This window comes from Canis lupus, chromosome 11 (genome assembly GCF_048164855.1).
Source record: "Canis lupus baileyi chromosome 11, mCanLup2.hap1, whole genome shotgun sequence".
Taxonomy (NCBI): domain Eukaryota; kingdom Metazoa; phylum Chordata; class Mammalia; order Carnivora; family Canidae; genus Canis; species Canis lupus.
Genome location: NC_132848.1, coordinates 28,279,169 through 28,300,542, shown reverse-complemented (window position 1 = coordinate 28,300,542; position 21,374 = coordinate 28,279,169). Strand labels below are relative to the sequence as shown.

General features: G+C 48.0%; 1 protein-coding gene and 1 pseudogene across 3 annotated transcripts in view; one reads left to right on the top strand and one right to left on the bottom strand.

Moving 5' to 3' along the window:
* Positions 1-9,913: 9,913 nt before the first annotated feature.
* The window catches only part of TAB1 (TGF-beta activated kinase 1 (MAP3K7) binding protein 1), a 34,239-nt gene continuing 22,778 nt past the window's right edge, over positions 9,914-21,374 (top strand). Inside the window, exons 1-2 of one of the 3 annotated variants that reach the window (XM_072843901.1) lie at positions 9,965-10,037; positions 11,420-11,485. Coding sequence is in view for 1 of the 3 variants with exons in the window: in XM_072843900.1 (XP_072700001.1) it covers positions 10,005-10,037 (33 nt within the window). In the remaining 2 variants the exon portion in view is untranslated. Of the gene's footprint in view, positions 10,038-11,419; positions 11,486-21,374 lie in introns of all 3 variants that reach the window. The other 2 variants (XM_072843900.1, XM_072843902.1) reach the window with 2 other exon arrangements.
* Positions 15,507-16,504, bottom strand: LOC140600475 (ribosome biogenesis protein NSA2 homolog pseudogene; annotated as a pseudogene).

Below are 21,374 nucleotides of genomic sequence, written 5' to 3'. Positions count from 1 at the left end.
CCAAGAAGCCTTCTGTGGATTTCTGCCTCTCTATTCTCTTTCTTCCCCATCCTCCCCACCTCATCCAGTGTGTCAGTCCTTCTGTGCTGAACCTATGATGTTCAGGATTGATTCACACTTATCTTTCTCAAGTGTGCAAATGCTTAAGGGCAAGGACTCCACCTTGTTCACCTTTCAAACTCCTATAGCAGCAATAAGGCCATGCATGCTAAACCTTTTACTTACAGCAATTCTGTCTTCCTCGCAATCCTGCAAAGGCAAGTTAAGTGTCTGCTATTGGCTCAGGTCATGTTCTTGGGGGCCCTGGGATGGAGCCCCAAGTCAGGCTCCTTGCTCAGCAGGAGTCTGCTTCTCCCTCTTCTTCTGCCTCTCTCCATCACTTGTGTGTTCTCTCTCTCAAATCAATAAATAGAATTTTTTAATAAAGATTTTTATTTATTTATTCATGAGAGAGAGAGAGAGAGAGAGAGAGAGGCAGAGACACAGGCAGAGGGAGGAGCAGGCTCCATGCAGGGAGCCTGACGTGGGACTTGATCCCGGGTCTCCAGGATTGCACCCTGGACTGAAGGCAGCACTAAACTGCTGAGCCACCCAGGATGCCCAATAAATAGAATCTTAAAGATTAAAAAAAAAAAAAGAAAAGAAAAGAAAAGAAAAAGAAATCCTGCAAAGGTGCTGGTAAAATTACTTCCAATTAACCAATGAGGCAAAGGAAGCTCAGAGAGGTTAAGCAACTCATCTAAGGCCACACAGTAAGTGGCTGAGCTGGAACTTGAACTGGGTCCCTCTGTGTCCAGAGATGGTGTGCTCAATCACCTTGCATATACCACCCTCTGTAATGGTCAGACCATAGTAGGTAGTAGGTAAGAAGCATCCGCAGAATGCATGGATGGAGTGGCATACAGCTAGCAGGAAAGACATCTTTGGCCTTCTTTGTCAGCTCTTGACCATCTTCCGGCAAACTCCCCTTTCCTTGGACTCCTGAAGCCTAGGGTGGGCAGAGGGTCCCAGAGGAACCGAGGGTGAGGTCTGGAGTGCCTGGAAGGAAAGATCCTCGAGGAGCTGCCGAGTGGGGGAAACAGCCTGCCTGGCAGATGGCATCCGGCTGGCCTCCAAAGAACCTGCTTCCCTTGGATGGCTTGGAAGCCAGGGACCCTCACCAGCAGAACTGAGGGGCAGGTACGGGAGGGGGTGGCCACACCTGGGCCCGGGGATGGCTGGCCAGAGCAGTGCCCTGCACCGAAAACCACCAGGGGCCTGAGGCACGGGAGGTCAGCTAGAATGGATTTTCGTAAGACAGAGAATCAGCCGGGAGCACAGCACCAAGGCTGGGAGCGGGAAGCAAGTCTGGGAAGGATCCCATCCTTGTTCGTGCTGCTGGGGTGGAGGTGAGGACATCCCAGGAATCCATCTCACACGTCTCTGCATGGCTAGCTGCCACTAAGGATGTTCACACTGTGTGAGGTCATCTGGGTGGTAGCACTGCTGAACAAAGTACCACAAGCCGGGGCTGAAACAGCAGAAACGTGTCGTCTCCCATCCGGGAGGCCACAGGCCCAAGATTAAGGTGTGAGCAGGGTCGGTTCCTCCTGAGGGTGTGAGGGAGGACCTGCCCCAGGCCGTCTCCCCGCTCTGGCAGGCTGCTGGCCATCTTTGGCATTCCTAATCACACCTGCAGTGACCCTATTTCCCAATAAGGTCATGTTCTGAGGCCCTGGGGGTGAGGACCCCCAAATGTGAATTTGGGGACACAGTCCAACACGTAACAACCCTGTTACAGAGTGGGGGGTCTCAAAAACGGCCCCTGTAGTGAGGGAGCCCAACTGCTTCCTATCTGTGCTACCGTGGGCAAATGGCCTTTCCACTCAGGCCTCGGTTTTCAGGCCTGTAAAATGGGAACTGTGCTCGCCCTTGACACAGGCTCCAGCTGCTGCCCTTCTGGATCTGCTCTGGTGTTTCTGGCAAGGTTGTAGAACAGGCTGCCCCCAGCCAGGGTCTGAGTGGAGGGGAGCTGGGCAGCCCACTTCCCATGGGGAGCAGGACTCCCTTAACCAGTGGCTTTAGCTGGACCACTTTCCAGCTGCCCAAACACTTTCCTAGGAGCACATTCCCTGCTGTCTGAGAATCTTCTTATCCAACCCTCCCCTGGGGGTCAGACCTGCCTACCTGGCTCCCCCTTCCTTCTCTAGTCCCCTCATGCTGTCTGCTTCTTCGAAGACCCCAATGAACCCCGGGGGTAAGACTAACACATCCCATGAGGGGTGGTCACGAAGACCCTACATACAAAGCAATCTGTGTAAAGTCTGGAAAGTACTGCCTGGCATTTGGTAAATGCTCAATGGAAGTTCACTCGTTCACAAGCATTTAGTCAGTGCCTGCTGTGCGCTAAACGCTGGGGCTGCAGAGATGAGTAAGACCTGCCTCTGCTTTCAAAGAGGTCACAGCCTCTTGGAAGAGATAAACCAAAAGTAGCCCAAAAATCGAGGGCACAATTTTGGGGGGTGAGCATTCTGGAAACGATCTCAGAGAGGTAATTCAGGAGAAGCAAAACGCTGCAAACTGAGGGTGCTCCAGTCTCCATCATTCACAATCCGTCCTGCATCCTGGAGTCGGAGGAGCCATGGTCCTCAAATCCAGACCTGACTGCACCCTCCTCCAGCTGCCTGGCACCCTGGGGGGGCACCCAGACTCCTACTGAGGTTCACACACTGCCGCTGGGCTGGACCCCGCTCCCTGCTCCAGCTTCGGCTCAACCTCACCTACACTCAGGCCAGGTAGACCGTCACGCCAGGCTTTTTCTGGCGCACTTCCTATCTCTACTGCCTCTTTGCTCCCAAAAGGACTTCTACCTGGAATACCCTTCCCTTTGGTGTCATGTAACCACGTCCTTCACATCTATCAGGCATTGGTGGTCACTTCTTCCTGGAAGTCCTCCCTGATTTCCTAAGTCAGAGGTAAGCAGCCCTCTTCTGGGTCCCCTAGCCCCATCCTGGCACTTGTCGCACTGTTCTGCTAGAGCCCAGCCCTCATCTATTTCCCCACAGGACTGTGAGCTGAGGACAGAGACCATGTCCGCATTTTAAAAAAATATTTAATGCATTTATTCATGAGAGACACACACACACAGAGGCAGAAACACAGGCAGAGGGAGAAGCAGGCTCCCTGTGGGGAGCCTGATGTGGGACTCGATCCCTGGACTCCAGGATCACACCCTGAGCCAAAGGCAGATGCCAACGGCTAAGCCACCCAGGCGTCCGTATTTATTTATTTTTAAGATTTCATTTATTTGAGTGAGCGAGAGAACATGCACATGTGTGCACAAGCAGGAGAGACAGAGGGAGAACCAGACTCCCTGCTGGGGACTCCGACATGGGGCTCGATTCCAGGACCCCAAGATCATGACCTGAGCGGAAGGCAGAGGCTCAACTGACTGAGCCACTCAGGCACCCCTCATGTTTGCATTTTTAATTTTATATTATGAAAGATCTCAAACATACACAGAAAAGGGAGAGAAGAGCCCAGTGAAACCTGTGTGCCCATCAGCCCAGGTTACATAGATTCTGTTCCCCTGGCTCCAGCTCTCCCGTTTTCTTTCCTCTCTTGGCTATAATAAAGCAATTCATTCCCCTCCCCCTTATAGACTTCATTGTGCCTCTTGAAGAAATTCAATAAATGGTTTTTAACCCCATAAATGACGGTTTGTTGCAGAGCTTCGTGTAACAGCCCTCCATTGGACACAAGCTTCCTGGCGAACATTTGGGAACAAGAGTGTATTCAAAGGACTGTGACGCATCCATTAAGATGATCAATATGAAGACGGCACAGCCACATGGCACAATGCTTGCGCCAGGAAAAATCCAGAAAGGCAAAGAGCCCAGTGCCAGGTGGTCTCTGTGCTCTCCTTTGGCAGCCAAGGTGCACCTGCCTGAGTTCCCAGCCAGAAGGGAGAAGGTGAAAAGGAAGGTGGGCGTGCAGATGGTGGGATACCCTTCAAAACATTTTTCAGCATCCTTAATGCCATCTTCCCGAGCTGCGATCTGCAAAGCAGTGGCCGGGCAGCCACTGTGAAGCCACCTGAGAGACCAATGGAAGCCATCCGCCTGACAGAAAGCCTCACTGCAGACTTTATGATGAGGGGTCTCTCTGACCTTCTGTGACTGGCCCTCCTGGCTCCCAGAATGGGGGCCACTGCACCGCATGGCTGTGTTTTCTTCCACTGCCTGGGGTCTGGGTTTGGAAAGGTCATGGTGCAGTGGCACAGTGTGATCTGATATTCTGGGCCATGTGTGCACTTCAACACACCCAGTGCCTTGGGTCCCTGCCAGACAGCTCTTCTTATCCTGGGCTCTGGTGGTAGGGCCTGGAGCTCTCTCTGGCTGTTTTACTGGTGATCAAGGTCAGTAGTGGTGGTATCTCTGCTCCTCTGACTTGTCTGGGATTGACTGCAAACCCCAATGTGAACCATAGCGCTGTCCTGGGGAAAACAGGATCCACATCACAACCTGGTTTCCCGGCATGCTGTCTTTTGAGGAGGAGTTCTGTCCATAGCAGATTTCCTTGCCTCACTGATGGAGAGAACGAAGGCAAAAGGAATATAGAAAAAAAACCTAAAAAAAAAAAAAAGAAAAAGAAAAAGAAAAAAAACCTAAATTTCCTTTGCAGTCCACTGACAAGTACTTGGGACACGCAGTGTGACCTTCCTCCAGGGGCTTGGCTGCCTTGGTATTAACTCTTTGCTACAGGCAAAAGGCCATCTTAGCTTGACATGAGTCCAACCTTCAGGGTCCTGTAAAAATCCCTTTGGAGGGATGTCTGGGGGGCTCAGTGGTTGAGTGTCTGCCTTCGGCTCAGGGCCTGATCCCAGAATCTCAGGATCGAGTCTCACATCAGGGTCCCCGCAGGAAGCCTGCTTCTCCCCCTGCCTATGTCTCTGCCTTTCTCTCTGTGTCTCTATCTAATAAAATAAATATTAATAATTAAAAAAATAAAATCTAATAAAAGATTCTATTTATTTATGAATAAATAAATAAAATCTTTAAAAAAAATTCCTTTGGAAGCTTCCTTTCTCTCTACCCCCTAAGACACACATTCACAATCATCCCCCAAGCATGTGGCCTCCTGATATAAGCCTGAAAAGTCTCATGACTAAGGGTTTACTAGACAGTAGTAAATGACTCTTTCCTAACTATAGCTAGCTCCCTCCAGGTCCTGGAAACCTTGCTTCCAAATTCCTTAGAGACTCACAGTCTCCCCAACCCCCTCCTAACCTGAGAGTACATAATGGGCCATTCCTCATGACCCCAGTGCAGCTCTTCCTGCCCACAGGTCCTGTCCCCATGCTTTAATAAAAAAAAAACACCTTTTTTTGCACCAAAGAAATCTCAAGAATTCTCTCTTGGCCGTCAGCTCTGGATCCCACCAATACACCAACATTCCAAAACTACATCACCTGGAAAACCAGACCAGAGGAATTTTGGAAGGAGGACCCACCATAGTGCATTATTTACGTGGTCAGGTGTGGAAGGAGGAGTTGGAGTGGAGAGCAGGAGCCTCAAGTCATGGTCCCAGCTTCCAGGTCACTTAGGAACCTTGGGACAGATGGCAAGTCAACTATCCTCCAGTTGACTCATCTACCAACCTATCTGTTCAGCTCTGACTCTTCAACCAATTGGGTGCCACACACACTTGCTGAGCAGTTTCTCTGGAGCCTGTGAGGAGACCTGGAGCTGCACCGCCACAGTTCCTGCCCTTAGGAAGGTCTCTGCAAACAGTAACTATGATTTTAAATGATCAACACCTGACTGAGGGAGTAACTCTTGGGGCGTGAATAAACACACACACACACACAGTTTCTGGAAAGGACTATCATTTTATAGGAGCCTTAAACAGGAGTAGTTCACTAGTCAAGTGGGAATAGCAGCTGCAAAGATGGAGGCAGGGAACCATGGGGTTTTCTGGGGGTCTTGGAGCAGTTACTCCAGCTGGGCTGTGAAGGGTGTCGGAGGGTCTATTGACCTCACAAGGCTGCCAGCAAAGGCCTTGGAGTCTACCACTGGGGTATTTTTATCTGACAACAAATGTGTGTGCGTGGCAAGCAACTCTTCCATTCTTCATGGATACCAACCGGATACCCTGTAATTCACTCCATTCTAACAATATGCACCCAGAGGTAGCACCAGACCCCACAGGGTCAGGGTTGAGTCCCATGAGACTGCTCCCTACTTCAGAAGCCTGTTGCAAAGTGGTGGGTCCCCAGGCCACCCGTACTTCTGTCCGGTTTGACTACAAAGTGGGGGTCCTCATTACCCTCTCCTCAGGTTCCATGATTTGTTGCTATAAGAGCTCACAGATCCCAGGGAAATACTTTGCTGATTTATTAAAAAGGATATTATAAAAGATGCAAATGAACTACCAGATGAATAGGTCCATAGGGGGAGATCTGGAAGGGTCCAAAGAGTACAGGAGCTTCTGGGCTCAAGGAGTTTGGGGTGTGCCACCACCCAGCACGTAGATGTATTGGCCAACCCAGCTCTCCAAATCCCCTTGTTTAGGGTTTTGCAGAGGTTCCATTACACAGGCACAATAGGTTAAATTGTTGGCCATTAAATCACAGTGATTGATTTAATCAATTAGAGGGGGTGGCTGAAAGTTCCAACCCTCTAATCCCATGATTGGATCCTCCGGCAAGCAGCCCCCACCTGAAGTTACCCAGGGCCTTCCAGCCACCACTCACCTATGAACTCCAGGATGGCTGAAGGGGATTTTGTAAAAAGCAAAAGATGTTCCTATAGCTTCTGTAACTCAGAAAGTTCCAAAACCCTTTTAGGAGCTAGGAAGAAGACCAGATAGTATAACAAAAGATGCTGGTTGGAACCCCTATCACTCAAGGATCTGGAAGCCAAGAACCAGAGATGAAGACCAAATGTATATTTCTCATCATATCACAACAGATTCAAGGGATCTGGATTCGAATCCCAACAACTACCTGTTGTAGTAGTGACTCACTGAACTGGAGTTTCCTGCTTTTTAAAGTAAGAATGATTGTAAATACCAGGTTGCAGTGGGAAATAAATACAATGAAAAAGCACCTGACAAGTGTCTGGCATACAGTAGGTGCTCAGGGTGTGATTATTATCTTAAAAAAAAAGAAGAAACTGTAAATTTGAATGTAACAAACATCAGTGCTCACAGGTCAGGTCACCACAGGTCAGGTCTTTCAGGGCATCTCCTTTAATCCTTGCAGTCATTCTGTCAGATAGATTGTCACTCCCATTTTACAGAGGACACTGAGGCTCAGGTGGCTTGTTCAAGGTCATACAGGTGATAGTTTATGGTCACACAGATGACAGGTAGGGACTAGAATGGAGTAGGTTGGGCTCCAAATCCTGAATCCTTCCAGACTCTTCAACAGACGGCCTGGTCCCTCCCACTCCCCTTTGTGGCAGGGACCATCCACAGTGTCCTAATATCATACCTCAATTCTTCTGCAGTGACAGAAACTGTAGTTGGGTACACTGTAGCTCAGTCCAAAGCCTGCATTTCCTTACTCCCTTCCACTGGCTGCAGCCATGGGGCTAGTTTATATCCAATGAAATGTAAGGAGAAACATTAGGTGGAACTTCTGGAAGTCTCCTTAAAAGGGAAGGTTGCTTGCAAGTAAATGTTTAATTAAAAAAATAAGTAGGAAGAGGAAGTGCCAACTTCCTCCCTTCCTCTTTCCTTCCTGCTGGCTGAACTCAGACAAAATAGGTGGAGTTCAAGCCGTCATCTTGGGCCACATGGAGCTAAGCTGGTAGGACGAGATGGTGAGTCACCATCCCAGACCTAAATGGCCTCCCCTTCCCTCCTCCTTTTTTTTTTTTTTTTTAATTTTATTTATTTATTCACGAGAGACAGACAGAGACATAGGCAGAGGGAGAAGCAGCCTCCCTGCAGGGAGCCCGATGCAGGACTTGATCCCAGGACCCCAGGATCATGCCCTTCAGCTCAACCACTGAACCACCCAGGTGCCTCCCTTTCCTCTTCCAAATCGTCAGCTCTTCTCTGGCAAGCCTTTTATTCAGCATTTAAACAGGCTCAAGTTTCTCCTAAGAGAAAACATACCCAATCTCATGTTGCCTTCTCTCTCTTCCTCTTCACAGCCTACCAGCTGGGAATAACAGCCGACTCTCAAGGTCTCCACGTCCCCCATATCCTAACCATTCCTCAATTCATTGCATCTGGGTTTCTTTTCTTTTTTTCTTTTCTTTTCTTTTCTTTTCTTTTCTTTTCTTTTCTTTTCTTTTCTTTCTTTCTTTCTTTCTTTTTCTTTTTTTAGATTTTATTTGACAAGGAGAGCATGAGAGAGCACAGGCAGGGGGAGAGGCAGAGAGAGAGGGAGAAGCTGACTCCCCGCTGAGCAGGAAGCCTGATGTGGATCCTAAGACCCTGATATCATGACCTGAGCTATAGACACGTTTAGGCCACTGAGCCACCCAGGCACCCCTGCATCTGGTTTTCTGGGCTACCTTCCTACCTGAATGCCTGGGCCAAGGGCCTCTGGATGGCTAAACCTAATGGAGTTTCTTCAGTAATCTAACTAGAGCTCTCAAAAGTATGTTACATTTTGCCCACGCCCTCCTCCCCCTGGGTTCTATGTAGCCTCTGCTTCCCCTGCCTCTCCAGGCCTTGCTCCTGCTCCTTCACTGTTGTCTTCTCTAGTCCTCTCCATTTCAGGATTGACTTCTTTTCCTACATGTCTTAAAAGCACCTAAACTCAACACGTCCAAACCGAACTCAAGGCCATTCATTCCCTTCTCCCACTCCCCAGGATTTTCTAGCTGTTCTTTCCAGAAATCTGGGGGGAATCTCTGACAAACCTCTTCCCATCATCAACCCCAACCAATCCATGAATCAAGCCCTAACAATTTCATCTTCTACATAAAATCCATCCACTTGGCAGTGGCAGCTGACTCAAACCACTATCATCTCTTATCTCTTGCCTTGAGCAGACACAACGGTCCCTTAATTGGTCTTCACTTCAATACTCCTAAACATCTGTTTTGTCCAAAGTAGTCAAAGGGATCTTTCTACCAATGGGATCATGTCCCTGGCTTGCTCAGAAGTCAACAAGTTTCCTTTGTCCTCCGCATGAATAGCTCAACTCCCAGTCTTGGGCAGGCAAGGTCAGCCTTCGTCTCATTCAACCTTTCATCTGTGTTCCAGCCACAGAGACCTTCTGTGACATGCATGCGTCTTGAACGCACACTCACACGCTCCCTTTTCTCGTGCCTCGTGCACTAGCTGTCTGCCCTCCATCCCATGCCACATCCATAAACTTTTCTTCCTAGCATTTAGCCCACCTCGAAAATGATTTATGTACGTAAACGGTGTCCTCCCCAATGAAAACAGTAGCTTTCGGAGAGTGTCTTTCCTGCAGCTTCATCCCTATAGGGCCAGGCATGGCCACCTAATGAATATTGATGGAGTAAATGAATAATTCACCGGGCCCCAAACCCTAAGTGTCCATAAAGAACCCAAATCCTAGGAATCCCGGGTGGATCAGAGGTTTAATGCCTGCCTTCAGGCCAGGCGTGATCCTGGAGACCCGGGATCGAGTCCCACACCGGGTTCCCTGCATGGAGCCTGCTTCTCCCTCTGCCACACACAGTCTCTGCCTCTCTTTCTCTCTGTGTCTCTCATGAATAAATAAATAAAATCTTAAAAAAAAAAACAAAAAACAAATCCGGTGTCTGAAAAGCATCCTGGAGAAAATGCGCAAATAAAATGGGCGAGAGGCAACCACTTAGGCAAGCCCTCCCTCTTCCCTCTTCCTCCGGGAGAGAAAGGGCAGAAGACGGCGCCTGCGCACACTCCCCGACCGCCCCATCCCCCTTCGGCCGCGCGGTGGCGCTGCGCGCGCGCTCCCGGCGGCGCGATCCTCCCGGCCGGCTTCAGGCCGCTCTAGCCGCCCTTCTCGCCTGCTCTGCTGGGAGGCGGGCGCAGCCGCGGGGGGTCCCTCCAAGATGGCGGCGCAGAGGAGGAGCCTGCTGCAGAGTGTGAGGAACCGAGCGGCTCCCCGGGCTGGGGGTTGGGAGCCCGAGGGGGCCCTGTCGGGTGCAGGCGCCGCTCCCTTCGGCCTGGCGAGGGGTGGCCGCCGCCCTCCCCTCTCCCGGGCCGGCCCCCCCTCACCTCCGAGGCCGGGGAGCGCGTGCAGCCGCGCGAGGCCCGCGCGTGCGCGCTGCCGCCGGCCGTCGGGGGCTGGGACTCGCGGTGCTGCGACCCCGAGCGTCGAGGGCGCGTGGAGGGCGGGGAGCGCCGTGCGCGCGGCGGCGGGGTGCCGGGCGGGGAGGCTAACCTCCCGGGTTTCCTGCCAGTTGCTTTACGTTGTAAGCTTAATTTATGTAACAGCCCCGGGAGGTTCCCGTTTGACGGGTGAGGAAACTGAGGCACAGAGGCGCAGTCCCTTGCCCAAGGCCGCGCAGCCAGTAAGTGGCAGTGACCCGAGTGGCAGCGGGTTCTGGTCCCGGCTTGGACGCACTATGCCTCAGTTTCCTTCCCTGTCACTGAGACTCCTCCCCCCGCCCCGTCCGGACCCTCGCGGGTCTGCAGCCGCTGCGTCCTCCTCAGGTGCCCAGGGATGCACACACACCTGGGCGCCCGGCGCCTGCACTGCCCTGCGCGCGGGGGTGCAGCTTCCCTGGACCCTCCCCAGGTGGGGGCCGGCTGTTGCGCCTGCCTGTGGACCGGTGCCTACGAGGAGTTCCAGCAGCACTTATCACAGGGTGCCAGGCACTCAGTAAATAATTGTAGAAAAGCCTTCGCAGCCATGTCCAGTGCCTGGCCGTGGCCTCACAGAGGTGCAGCAGACATTGGCCCTCCTGCCCTTGAGGGTCTTAATTAAGGCATCAGAGTCGGAGGGAGGGGTGACCTGCAGTTCTGCACACTAGTGACAGGCTTCGTGTAGGCTGTCTTTGAAATTGGTCTCCCGGTGAGGATTGCTCCCCTCCTCTGTTAGCCGCCCCTTTATTGGGCTGGTGCTCTGCCTGTCACCTCGTCATGGAGTTAGATAGTCCTGGTCCTCTGCTTTGTAAGCTTCCAGAGGGCAGAGCCTCTGCCAATTTCCCATTGTGAAAATCCCAGGAATACAAGCAGGACTGTAGTGAATGCTGGAAGTGGGAACTACTGTGGGGCGGCTTGGCTTGGTGAGGAGAGTGACTTCCAGCTCCTTCTCTTCTGGGTGTGATGGGGCCCAGAAGACTCAGGTTAGACAGAAGCTTTGCTAGTGCCAGCTCGTGTTCCTGGGTAGAAGTGGAAACTTTTAAAGACAGGATAATTAGCTTTAAGCGCATAGTATCGTGCTGAAGGGTAAGAGGATGGTAGCAGTGTCCACATGAGGCCCCTCTCACCCTAATGATGATCAAGCTATCTCTGCTCACAGGGTGTCTGAGTGTCCAGCAGTGTGTGATTGTCCAGGCTCGCTGACCTCTCCACTGGCCTGAGTCTGGTAAGGGCAGCTCAGATAACATCATTGAACAGAGGGCTGTAAGGGCTACTAGGCTGTGGTTGCAGGGCCTGGGGACACAAAGATAGGTAAAGTGTGTGCGCACCCTCAGTGCGTTTGCAGCATAGGAGGAGGAGCCACCTACCACTAACATAAGGAGGAAGGCACTGGGTTGTCAGTGTTGAGGGGCTGTGGGTGGCCTGATTTGACTGGGTCAGTGGAGGCTTGCAGGGAGGCCTGGGGATTTGCTGCCAACATGGTGCTGGGAGGGTGTGCTGGGGCCAGATGGCAGAGCATTGAGGAGTTTCACCTTTGGTCCCCAGCCAGCATGGTACCTTAAAAGTCTTTTTTTTTTTTTTTTTTGGTACCTTAAAAGTCTTGAAGAAAAGAAGAGCTTTTGAAGATAGCTTGATGTGTCCAAAGGAACTTGGGCCCTTCACAACCTAACAAAAGTACAAGTCTCATATGGACTGGGGCAAGCCACTTAACATCCCTGAACTTTGGTTCCCAAGAGAAAGGACTCCCAGGAGCATTATTAGGATTCACTGAACTAACACATTACAGTCCTGGCCTCACATGGTCACAGACCAGCATGAAGTTTCACCTTTGGTTCTGAGCACTTACCATGTGGCAGGCACAGTGTAGGTACAGGGGACACTTTTCCTCATGAAGCCTCTGTTCTAATGAGGGAGACAGTAACGATGAGTAAATACAGATTCTAAACAACACAATATCTGTAGCATCAGGTGTTGTGAGAATAGTCTGGATTCAGAGAATGGTGGGGGGAGCCTTTTAGAGTGATAGGGGAAGACCCTTCAACATTTGATGGGATGAAGTAGGGGATTTGGGAGGGGGTATTCCTGCTTGAAGGAATAGGGCTGCAAAGGCGTATGTGTTTGGGGAGTGCCAAGGAGGCCAGCGTGGCTGGAGTACGTGGTGGGGTGCGGTGGTAGCCAAGGTCCCAGGGACCTTACAGACACTGTGGACTTTGGATTCTATTCTAAGTGTGTTGTGAAACTGGGTGCTTTTTAGGAGGGCTGTATTTTGGAGGAAGAGCTGTTAGGATTTGCTGGTGGATCAGATGTGGGGGGGCCTGACAGGGGAAGAAGATTCTAGAAGCACTGCAGGGCTTCAGTGCTCTTTACTGGGATAGGGAACCCTGGAAGAGGAGCACATTTGAGGCTGGGAGAATCAAGAGTTTGGTTTTGCCTGTGCTACTCTGTACTTAATTATAAAAAGAAAAATCAACTTGAATTTAATGTTTTTACCTTAGAAATCTTAGTTTGAGCAGCTACATCTACAAGACCACAGGCGCTAGCTCTCTATTTTTTCTAATACACATAAGAAATATGCCCCCATTTTAAATGTCCATTAGGTCATCACCTACAGCCATCACATCCGTGGTCAGAACGTGGCCCAGCTGCTCCAGCACACAGTGAGTGCTCCACAACTATTTAGGAGTCCCTTTAAGAATGTGCTAGGACTATATTTGTGATGAAAACATAGAGAGCCTTTGATGCAAACCCTACTGGGAGAGGTGGGGGCCAGGAGCTGAGCTGGTCCCGGAGGAGTGGAAGGCAAAGGGCGTCATTCAGAAAGACAGAGATGGCAGGAGGCACAGGGCATTTTAAGCTATTTGGAGAGAAAGAACAGCTGCCTCCCTCCCCTCCCCTGAGCCATCTTCCTGGGGGCATTATTCTCTCATTCTGAGCTTCCTTTTTGCCTCCGAGGAATTCGGGTGCTTTCAGCACAAAAACACTCGGCCTTTTCATACTATAATTTGATATTCAAGCTGTAGCCTAGACTTGGAACCAGTCTTTGTCCGCTTCTGCTGCCCAGGAGTTTGAGATGAGTCTCTGCGGGGGCTTTCATGGACTATTATTCTGTGACACGGTTGCGTAGGTGTGTGAGGTTGCTTGAAGTGAATGTGCACATGGAGTTTGTAACCCTTTTAACCAGTTATGGGCAGTTGGATCACCAGAGATACTTCTCATACCAAAATAGGAATTTTGGGAACTCCCTCACACAGGTCAAAATCAGGCTTTTGGAAGCAGCCTCCTTCCTCACCATATTTTGTGTTCAGCTTCTTCGGGAGACACCAATTTGCAACCCATCAAAGAGTTAAAGTGTCGCAAGCTCATGGTGGTCTGTATTTACGCAGCTCAGTGACAAGGCTATGTGAGCGCCAGGCGCCCCCTTCTCAGCTCGGTTCCTCGCCCGCTGGTGCTGGCAGGCCTGGCATTTGTGGGCGTGGGAGAAAGTATGCGTCAGAGTGTGCCGGGGTGGGGTAGGGGGTGGTTTTGTGACTAGGAAATACACGACCTTTCTGAAAATTGTTCAGAACTGTGGAGGAAGGAAGCAAGAGACTTGGCAGTGGGGTGCGATCGGCAGCGGAAGGTGGGACTGGCTAATCCCCGATGGAGGGGAGAGAGCCAGGACAGCAAGGTGGCAACTCGCCCGGCTACAGCAGCATCAGAGCCCCTTCTGGGCCACTGCTCAAATCAGGGAGGACCGAGTACTCTCCCACTCCCGCATGGGCAGAACCTCCTGGAATTCTCTGGCCACTTGTCATTGAACGTCTGAGGTACTGTGGGGCCTTCCACGGAAGGAGCTCTCATAAGTAGATGAGAAACTGTCCATATATCATTGGATCCAAGACACCTTTAATTATAAGGACCTGTCATTATTTTATATACTACTAAGAAAGAAAACACACTGCTAATTAACTTGTAACACACCAATTTCAGGTATTAAAAGATTGAAAATATATGTCTTGGAATCAGTGAAATAAGTAGCTGATTAAAGTTACTAGGCTAGGGATCCCTGGGTGGCTCAGTGGTTTAGCGCTTGCCTTTGGCCCAGGGCCCGATCCTAGAGACCTAGGATCAAGTCCCATGTCGGGCTCCCTGCATGGAGCCTGCTTCTCCCTCTGCCTATGTCTCTGCCTCTCTCTCTATGTCTATCATGAATAAATAAATAAAATCTTAAAAAAAAAAGATACTAGGCTATAAAACAACAACAAAACAGAGGCATCTGGCTGGCTCCTCAGAAGAGCATATGTGATTCTTGATCTCAGGGTCGAGTTCAAGCCCCACTTTGGGTGTAGAGATTATTTAAATAAAAAATAAATAAATAAATAAATAAATAAACAGTACCACGCTGTAGCATGAGTTGCCAAAACACTAGACAGTGAGTGACCAGTATGCCTAGTAAGCCACTAGGATGGATTTCTCAGGGAAGAGGTCCTGTAGCCTTGGGCAGTTATTTTCCTGGAGTGTGGGACAGGTACAGTGAGGGGGGTTTGGTGTGTGCTGACATAAAACTTATTGTTACATATTGCACAGGTTATTTGTTTTTCAGTTCTCTTTCAGACTGATGAGATCAAGAGGTAAAGACTTGATTTGGTCCTAGTGTGTCCTTAACACCTTTCTGATTCTTGCTAGTCCTCGCCCACGCTTTTTTTTTTTTTAAAGATTTATTTATTTATTTATTTTTAAGATTTAAAAAAAAATTATTTATGATAGACACACACACACACACACAGAGAGAGGCAGAGACACAGGCAGAGGGAGAAGCAGGCTCCATGGCCGGGAGCCCGACGCAGGACTCGATCCTGGGACTCCAGGATCACGCCCTGGGCTGAAGGTAGGCACTAAACCACTGAGCCACCCAGGGATCTCCTAAAAAGATTTATTTATTCATAAGAGACACAGAGAGGCAGAGACATAGGAGAAGCAGGCTCCCTGCAGTGAGCTGGATGTGGGACTCAATCGCAGGACACCAGGATCACAACCTGAGCCGAAGGCAGATGCTCAACCACTGAGACACCTAGGTGTCCCCAAATTTTATTTTTAAGTAATATGTACACCCAGGATGGGGCTTGAACTCACAGCCTGGAGATGAGTCACATGCTCCACTGACTGAGCCGGCTAGGTGTCCTACTCCCACATTTAAAAAAAATATATATTTTTAAAGACCACTTATTTTAATCAATGTCTATTTCAAATTCTTTTTTACAGTAGAATAAATACTTGTCTTGATGATTGTAGATACGTAAGGCTGTTTGGTAGCATTCAGAACCACCACAACAATGGTGGTCTTCCTGACTGGTGTGTGGTCTACGGTAATTATAAGGGATTACTTGTCTGAAACTGCTGTTAAACCAGCAGGACTGCATTTATGCATCCATCATCTTCAGGATTGTTGGTAACCTGGGCATATTTTCCCCAAATAACTTTGCCTCTTTGTGTCACAAGGCCCAGCTCACTCATGTGAGGTGATCAGTGACAGTACCTTTGTGGTAATAACACCCAAAGTTGTATATAGTGGGGATGAGGGATTCTTTTTTACACCGAATATTGGCAGGCAAAAGGTGGCTTTCAATTCAGGATGTGTTACATGGGCCTTTTTGAAACGTAAGCCCATTGGCCTAATGAATCTTTCATATTTAGGTGGTTTTCTAGTAAACCCGTCTCCAGCAAAGCAGACTTTAGTGACCATCCTCTTCCACGCTTTCTTTTTTCTCTTTCCTGTTTGAATTACTTTTAGTACTTCTGTTTCTCCCTGAGCACGAACTTTGGGTAAAGGAACTTCCCACTTTCCTGCTTTCTCTTTTCATTTTTGTTTAATCATATTGGAAAGTACTTTAGCTTGGGACTGCCCCTCCCTGTCCAGTAGATATACAGGTACTGCTCCTTGTGGAATCTTTTCATCATTCTTTTGTTTGGTGTTTCTCTTTTCATGCATCTTGATAGTCTTTTTCATTTGTATTTTTTCAGCATGGTGCTGTTTATAATAGAGCTTAGCTTTCATACCAGTCATCTTTTTCACTTTCTTTGAACGTTCATGAGCATCTCAACCTTCTTTCTTTCTCTTTTTCTCCTGGTAATCCAAATGATAGCCATAGCGCTTCCCGTGTAACTCAATATATATTTTGTAGCATTGTGATGAGCTGCCAGAGGCAGCTGCTGGACTCAAAGAGGCTCTCAACCTTCTCTCAACCTTCAGGTCTCCCAGGCCCATGAGCTAACTCCACCCATTTTTAAAAAATTTTAACGGAACAGGGCTCTAGCTCAAAATCTATAGCAGGCAGCAGGCTCAGCTAGAATTTAATAATCTTGTTTTGTTTTCATTTTTTTATTATCTTCAAGATATAGTATTACAGGTTTTCTCTTTATCATACTGAAAAGGTTTATGTTCAAAATGAAATCATTTGAGTAAAAGAAAATGTGGCAGCATAAAGAAAAAATAGGTGGGTTAATTTCTTGAAGATAGTAAATGGATGGTTGAGGTGTGGGAAACATGGGCCTCTGGTGCTGGTTAGATTTGAGCAGGGCCTTTGGAGGTGGATGGGGCTCAGAAAGAGAAAAGGGGAGGCCTTGGAATGCCTGGGTGGTTCAGTGGTTGAGCATCTGCCTTTTGCTCAGGTCTTGATCCTGGGGTCCTGGGATCGAGTCTCTCATCAGGCTTCCTGTGGGGAGCCTGCTTTTCCCTCTACCTCTGTCTCTGCCTCTCTCTCTCTCTGTCTCTCATGAATAAATATATAAAATCTTTAAAAAAAAAGAAAAGAAAAGAAAAGAAAAGGGGAGGTCTTGCCTCACACCATGGATACTTTTTAATATTCTTTTGGGTAATTTTTTTCTTACTTCTCCTTTATTTTAGTAGCAACCCAAGTCCCAATTGGCTAGGAACTTTATGTTTAAAGACTGTCAGTGTGAAATAACTAGGACTGTGCTCAGTCACTTTCATATGTATAAACAGTTGATTTGATTTTAAGTGTATGCCTGCTTCTGTGACTGTACCTGTAGGGTCAGTGGCCTCTTGGTTTGAGATCCCCAAAATACATTCGTCCTTTCAAGTAGAGCAAACCTTTGGTGACGGTGTTACTTCCCTCCTGAGTTGGTGCCGACACCTCCTGCTAGAAGTAGGTTAGCTTCGCATGTTTTTTGTTCTGCTCACAGCTTTTCAGAAATCTTTTGGAACCCTGCGTAGGCCTTATCTGTACAAGATAGACAGCTGGGTGAGATTGTTAATCTTCAAAGGTAAGATTCAAAATTATGTCAACAGACTGGAAAGCTGAGATGAAAGCATTAAGATAGAATCCAACTAATGTAAATTTAGGTTTAAAAAATCCTCTATAGGAGTGTGGTTGGGGGAGACCGACTGGAGAGGACCTCAGAGGAAAAAGACTTTGTTGTTTTAGTTGACAGCAAGTAGGCATTTTCACATGGAGGCTAGATGTCCATCTTTTCTTTAAGTGTATATAGGCTTTTGGTTTTTGTGTCTTGATTTTTCTATCCTACCACTCTATTGATTTCTTTTATTTGAGTTAATTTTAATATTAATTCTTTAGATTTTCCAAGTACTATCCTATCAACTGCAGATGGAGATAATTGTACCTCTCCAGTTCTGAAGCTCTGCTTTTTTTCTCTTATCTAATTGTATGGGCTGACACCTCTAGTTCAATGTTAGGTATGGAGAAGGTGGGCATCTTTGCTGTGTTTCTGATCTTTTTTTTTATTTTTTTATTTTTTTATTTTTATTTATTTATGATAGTCACACACAGAGAGAGAGAGAGAGAGAGAGAGAGGCAGAGACATAGGCAGAGGGAGAAGCAGGCTCCATGCACCAGGAGCCCGACGTGGGATTCGATCCCGGGTCTCCAGGATCGCGCCCTGAGCCAAAGGCAGGCGCTAAACCGCTGCGCCACCCAGGGATCCCCTGTTTCTGATCTTAATAAGAATACCTCTTGTGTTTCCCCATAAAGTAGAATTCTGGCATTGTTACCGACTGAAGTATACACGTAATGACATGTTAATAACGGAAGTATCCATTGGGGCGTCTAGGTGGCTTAGTAGGTTAAGCGTCTGTCTTTGGCTCAGGTTATGATCCCAGAGTCCTGAGATCAAGCCCCACACTGCTTCTCCCTCTCCCTCTCCCTGCCATTCCCCCTGCTTGTGCATGTGCTCTCTCTCTGTCAAATAAATAAATAAAATCTTAAAAAGAAAGAAAGAAAGAATCTGTTGATTACTGTTTTCTTGAGTGTTATTATTGGGAATGCACAGACAGTCCTAAAATAAATAATAGCACTGGAGTCCATACCCATTCACCTGAAAACCAATTGCTAGTTAATGAAATAATATATAGTTGACCCTTAACATGGGTTTGAACTGTGCAGATTTATTCCATAAATACAGTAAGTATAAGTGTATGTTCTTTTCCTTAGGATTTTCTTTTTTTTTCTTTTTTTTTTTTTAATTATTAGAGAATGTGTGCATGTGCACACGCATGGGGGGAGGGCAGAGGGAGAGGGAAGAGAGAATTTTTTTTTTTTTAAATTTTTATTTATTTATTTATTTATGATAGTCACAGAGAGAGAGAGAGAGAGGCAGAGACACAGGCAGAGGGAGAAGCAGGCTCCATGCACCGGGAGCCTGATGTGGGATTCGATCCCAGGTCTCCAGGATCGCGCCCTGGGCCAAAGGCAGGCGCCAAACCGCTGCGCCACCCAGGGATCCCGGGAAGAGAGAATTTTAAGCAGACTTCACACTGAGCTTGGAGCCTAATACAGAGCTTGATCCCAGGACCTTGAGATCAGACCTGAGCTGAAACCAAGAGTTGTATGCTTAACCAACTGCATCACCCAGGGGTCCCATTCCTTAGATTTTCTTTTTATAAGAATTTTTTTTGGGGAAAGATTTTATTATTTGAGACAGAGTATGAGAGAGAATGAGGTGGAGGGGAGCAGGAGAGGGAGAAGCCAACTCCCTGCTGAGCAGGAAGCCCGACGCGGGGCTTGAACCCGAGACCCTGGAATCATGACCAGTGCCGAAGGCAGACCCTTAACTGACTGAGCCACCTAGGCACTCCTGATTTTCTTAATAGTTTCTTTTTTCTAGCTTACTTTATTTTTTTTTTAAAGATTTCATTTCTTTTTTTTTTTTTTTAAGATTTTATTTATTTATTCATGATAGTCACACAGAGAGAGACAGAGAGGCAGAGACACAGCAGAGAGAGAAGCAGGCTCCATGCACTGGGAGCCCGACGTGGGATTCGATCCCGGGTCTCCAGGATCGCGCCCCGGGCCAAAGGCAGGCGCCAAACTGCTGCGCCACCCAGGGATCCCTCTAGCTTACTTTATATAAAACATATGACCTACAAAACATGTTAATTGTTTATGTTATTGGTAAGGCTTCCAGTCCCCTGTAGCCTATGTTAGTAGTTAAGGTTTTGGGGAGTCAGAAGTCACACGTGGACTTCCGACTGTGCAGGAGGTTGGTGTCCTTAACACCTGCATTGTTCAATAGTCAACTATATTTCCAAAATATTGCCAGCTCAACCTTATGAAAATCAGATTTCCAAAAGAGCACATAACATCATAGAGGTGTCCAGGTACTAGTCATAAATACTGTCTGAAGAAGAAAGTGCTTGTAAGTAGATTGACCACCATCATACAGTTTTTTAGGTTTGGGAGAGCTTGTTTTTCCCCCAGAAGCAGGTGTGGCCTCAGCAGTCTGGGGCAGCATCAGCCTGCTCCCCATAGCAGTGTCATGAGTGTCCATCGGGAAGTGCTTCAGAAGAGTGATCCCTGTGCCCTGAAACACTGGCGTGGGCAGTTGCTTGCTCATCTATTCCAGTTTGTTTCCTACCTTCCTTGTAAAAGACTCTTTCATTAGTGTTTTTCATAGCATATCTCACAATGTAAAGTGAGCCTATAAGTTGCTTGGGTAATATTTATTTTTTGCTGGAAAGTATTAGTTTGTTGGAAAGATTCAAGCCCATGGAAGCCTGTCTTGGTCCCTTGTGGGAGGTAGGGAATAGCAGAGGAAGCACCACAGTTGCAGTACCAGTGACAGGTTTACATCGTGGGAGATAATTTGTATTGTCCATCTCCTATTCAAGGACACATTCAGTGCATCTTAATCTTATTTATTTGAAAGTGTGAGTGACAGCACCAAGCAGAGGGAGAGGGGTAGAGGGAGAAGGAGAAGCAGACTCCCCACTGAGCAGGGAGCCCAAAGTGGGACTGGATCCCAGGACCCTGGGATCATAACCTGAGCTGAAGGCAGATACTCAGCCAGCTGAGCCACCCAGGTGCCCTCAGTGCATCTTAATTTCATCTTTAATCACAGACAGGATTCTAGAAAGTATAAATATCTTCTACGGTGCTTTAAAATAGCTGTGGCGCTTCGGAGTGCTGAATATTGGTCTCTTGACCCATCTTTTCAGGAGGAGGACATGGGACATGCCTAATTGGGGAGATGCTTTTTTGCTTAATCTCATGCTTAATTCCATTTGGATTGGAGGCAAGGGATAGACCTTAGCTGCTTTTGGAGATTGATTTACTAGGTTGCCTGAGACCTTTGTGAGGTCCCTGACAATGGTGGTATAGTAATCAGATCTAAGATCTAAGGGATGATTGGCAACAAAGCAGTTCATTGAAAAAATAATTATTTCTTTGACAGTGGACTCTTTCCAGTGGTGTGGAAGGGCTTAACCTTGTTCCCACCCAGGCACACATGTGCATGTATATACATGAACAGAGTACATGGACCCCTCTGGTCCACTGCAGAGGCCACACTGGCCTTTTTGAACTTCCTTAAACCTCACACACTTACTATTCTATCTCAGGGTCTTTCCACATGCTGTTTCCTCTGCCTAGAAGGTTCCTTTGCCATTTTCTGTAATGGCCACTGCTCTGTAATCATTTAGGTATGTATGGCTTAGGGGTCGCCTCTTCTGATCATTTCATCTGAAAGACACCCCACCATCCCTGGCTGTCTCCTTACTCTAATTATTTTCTCCATGTCTCAAATAGCTTTATTTATTGTATTGCATGTTTGAAGTTTCTTTTTCACTAGAAAGGAGACTTCAAACAAGGATCCTCAGTTCT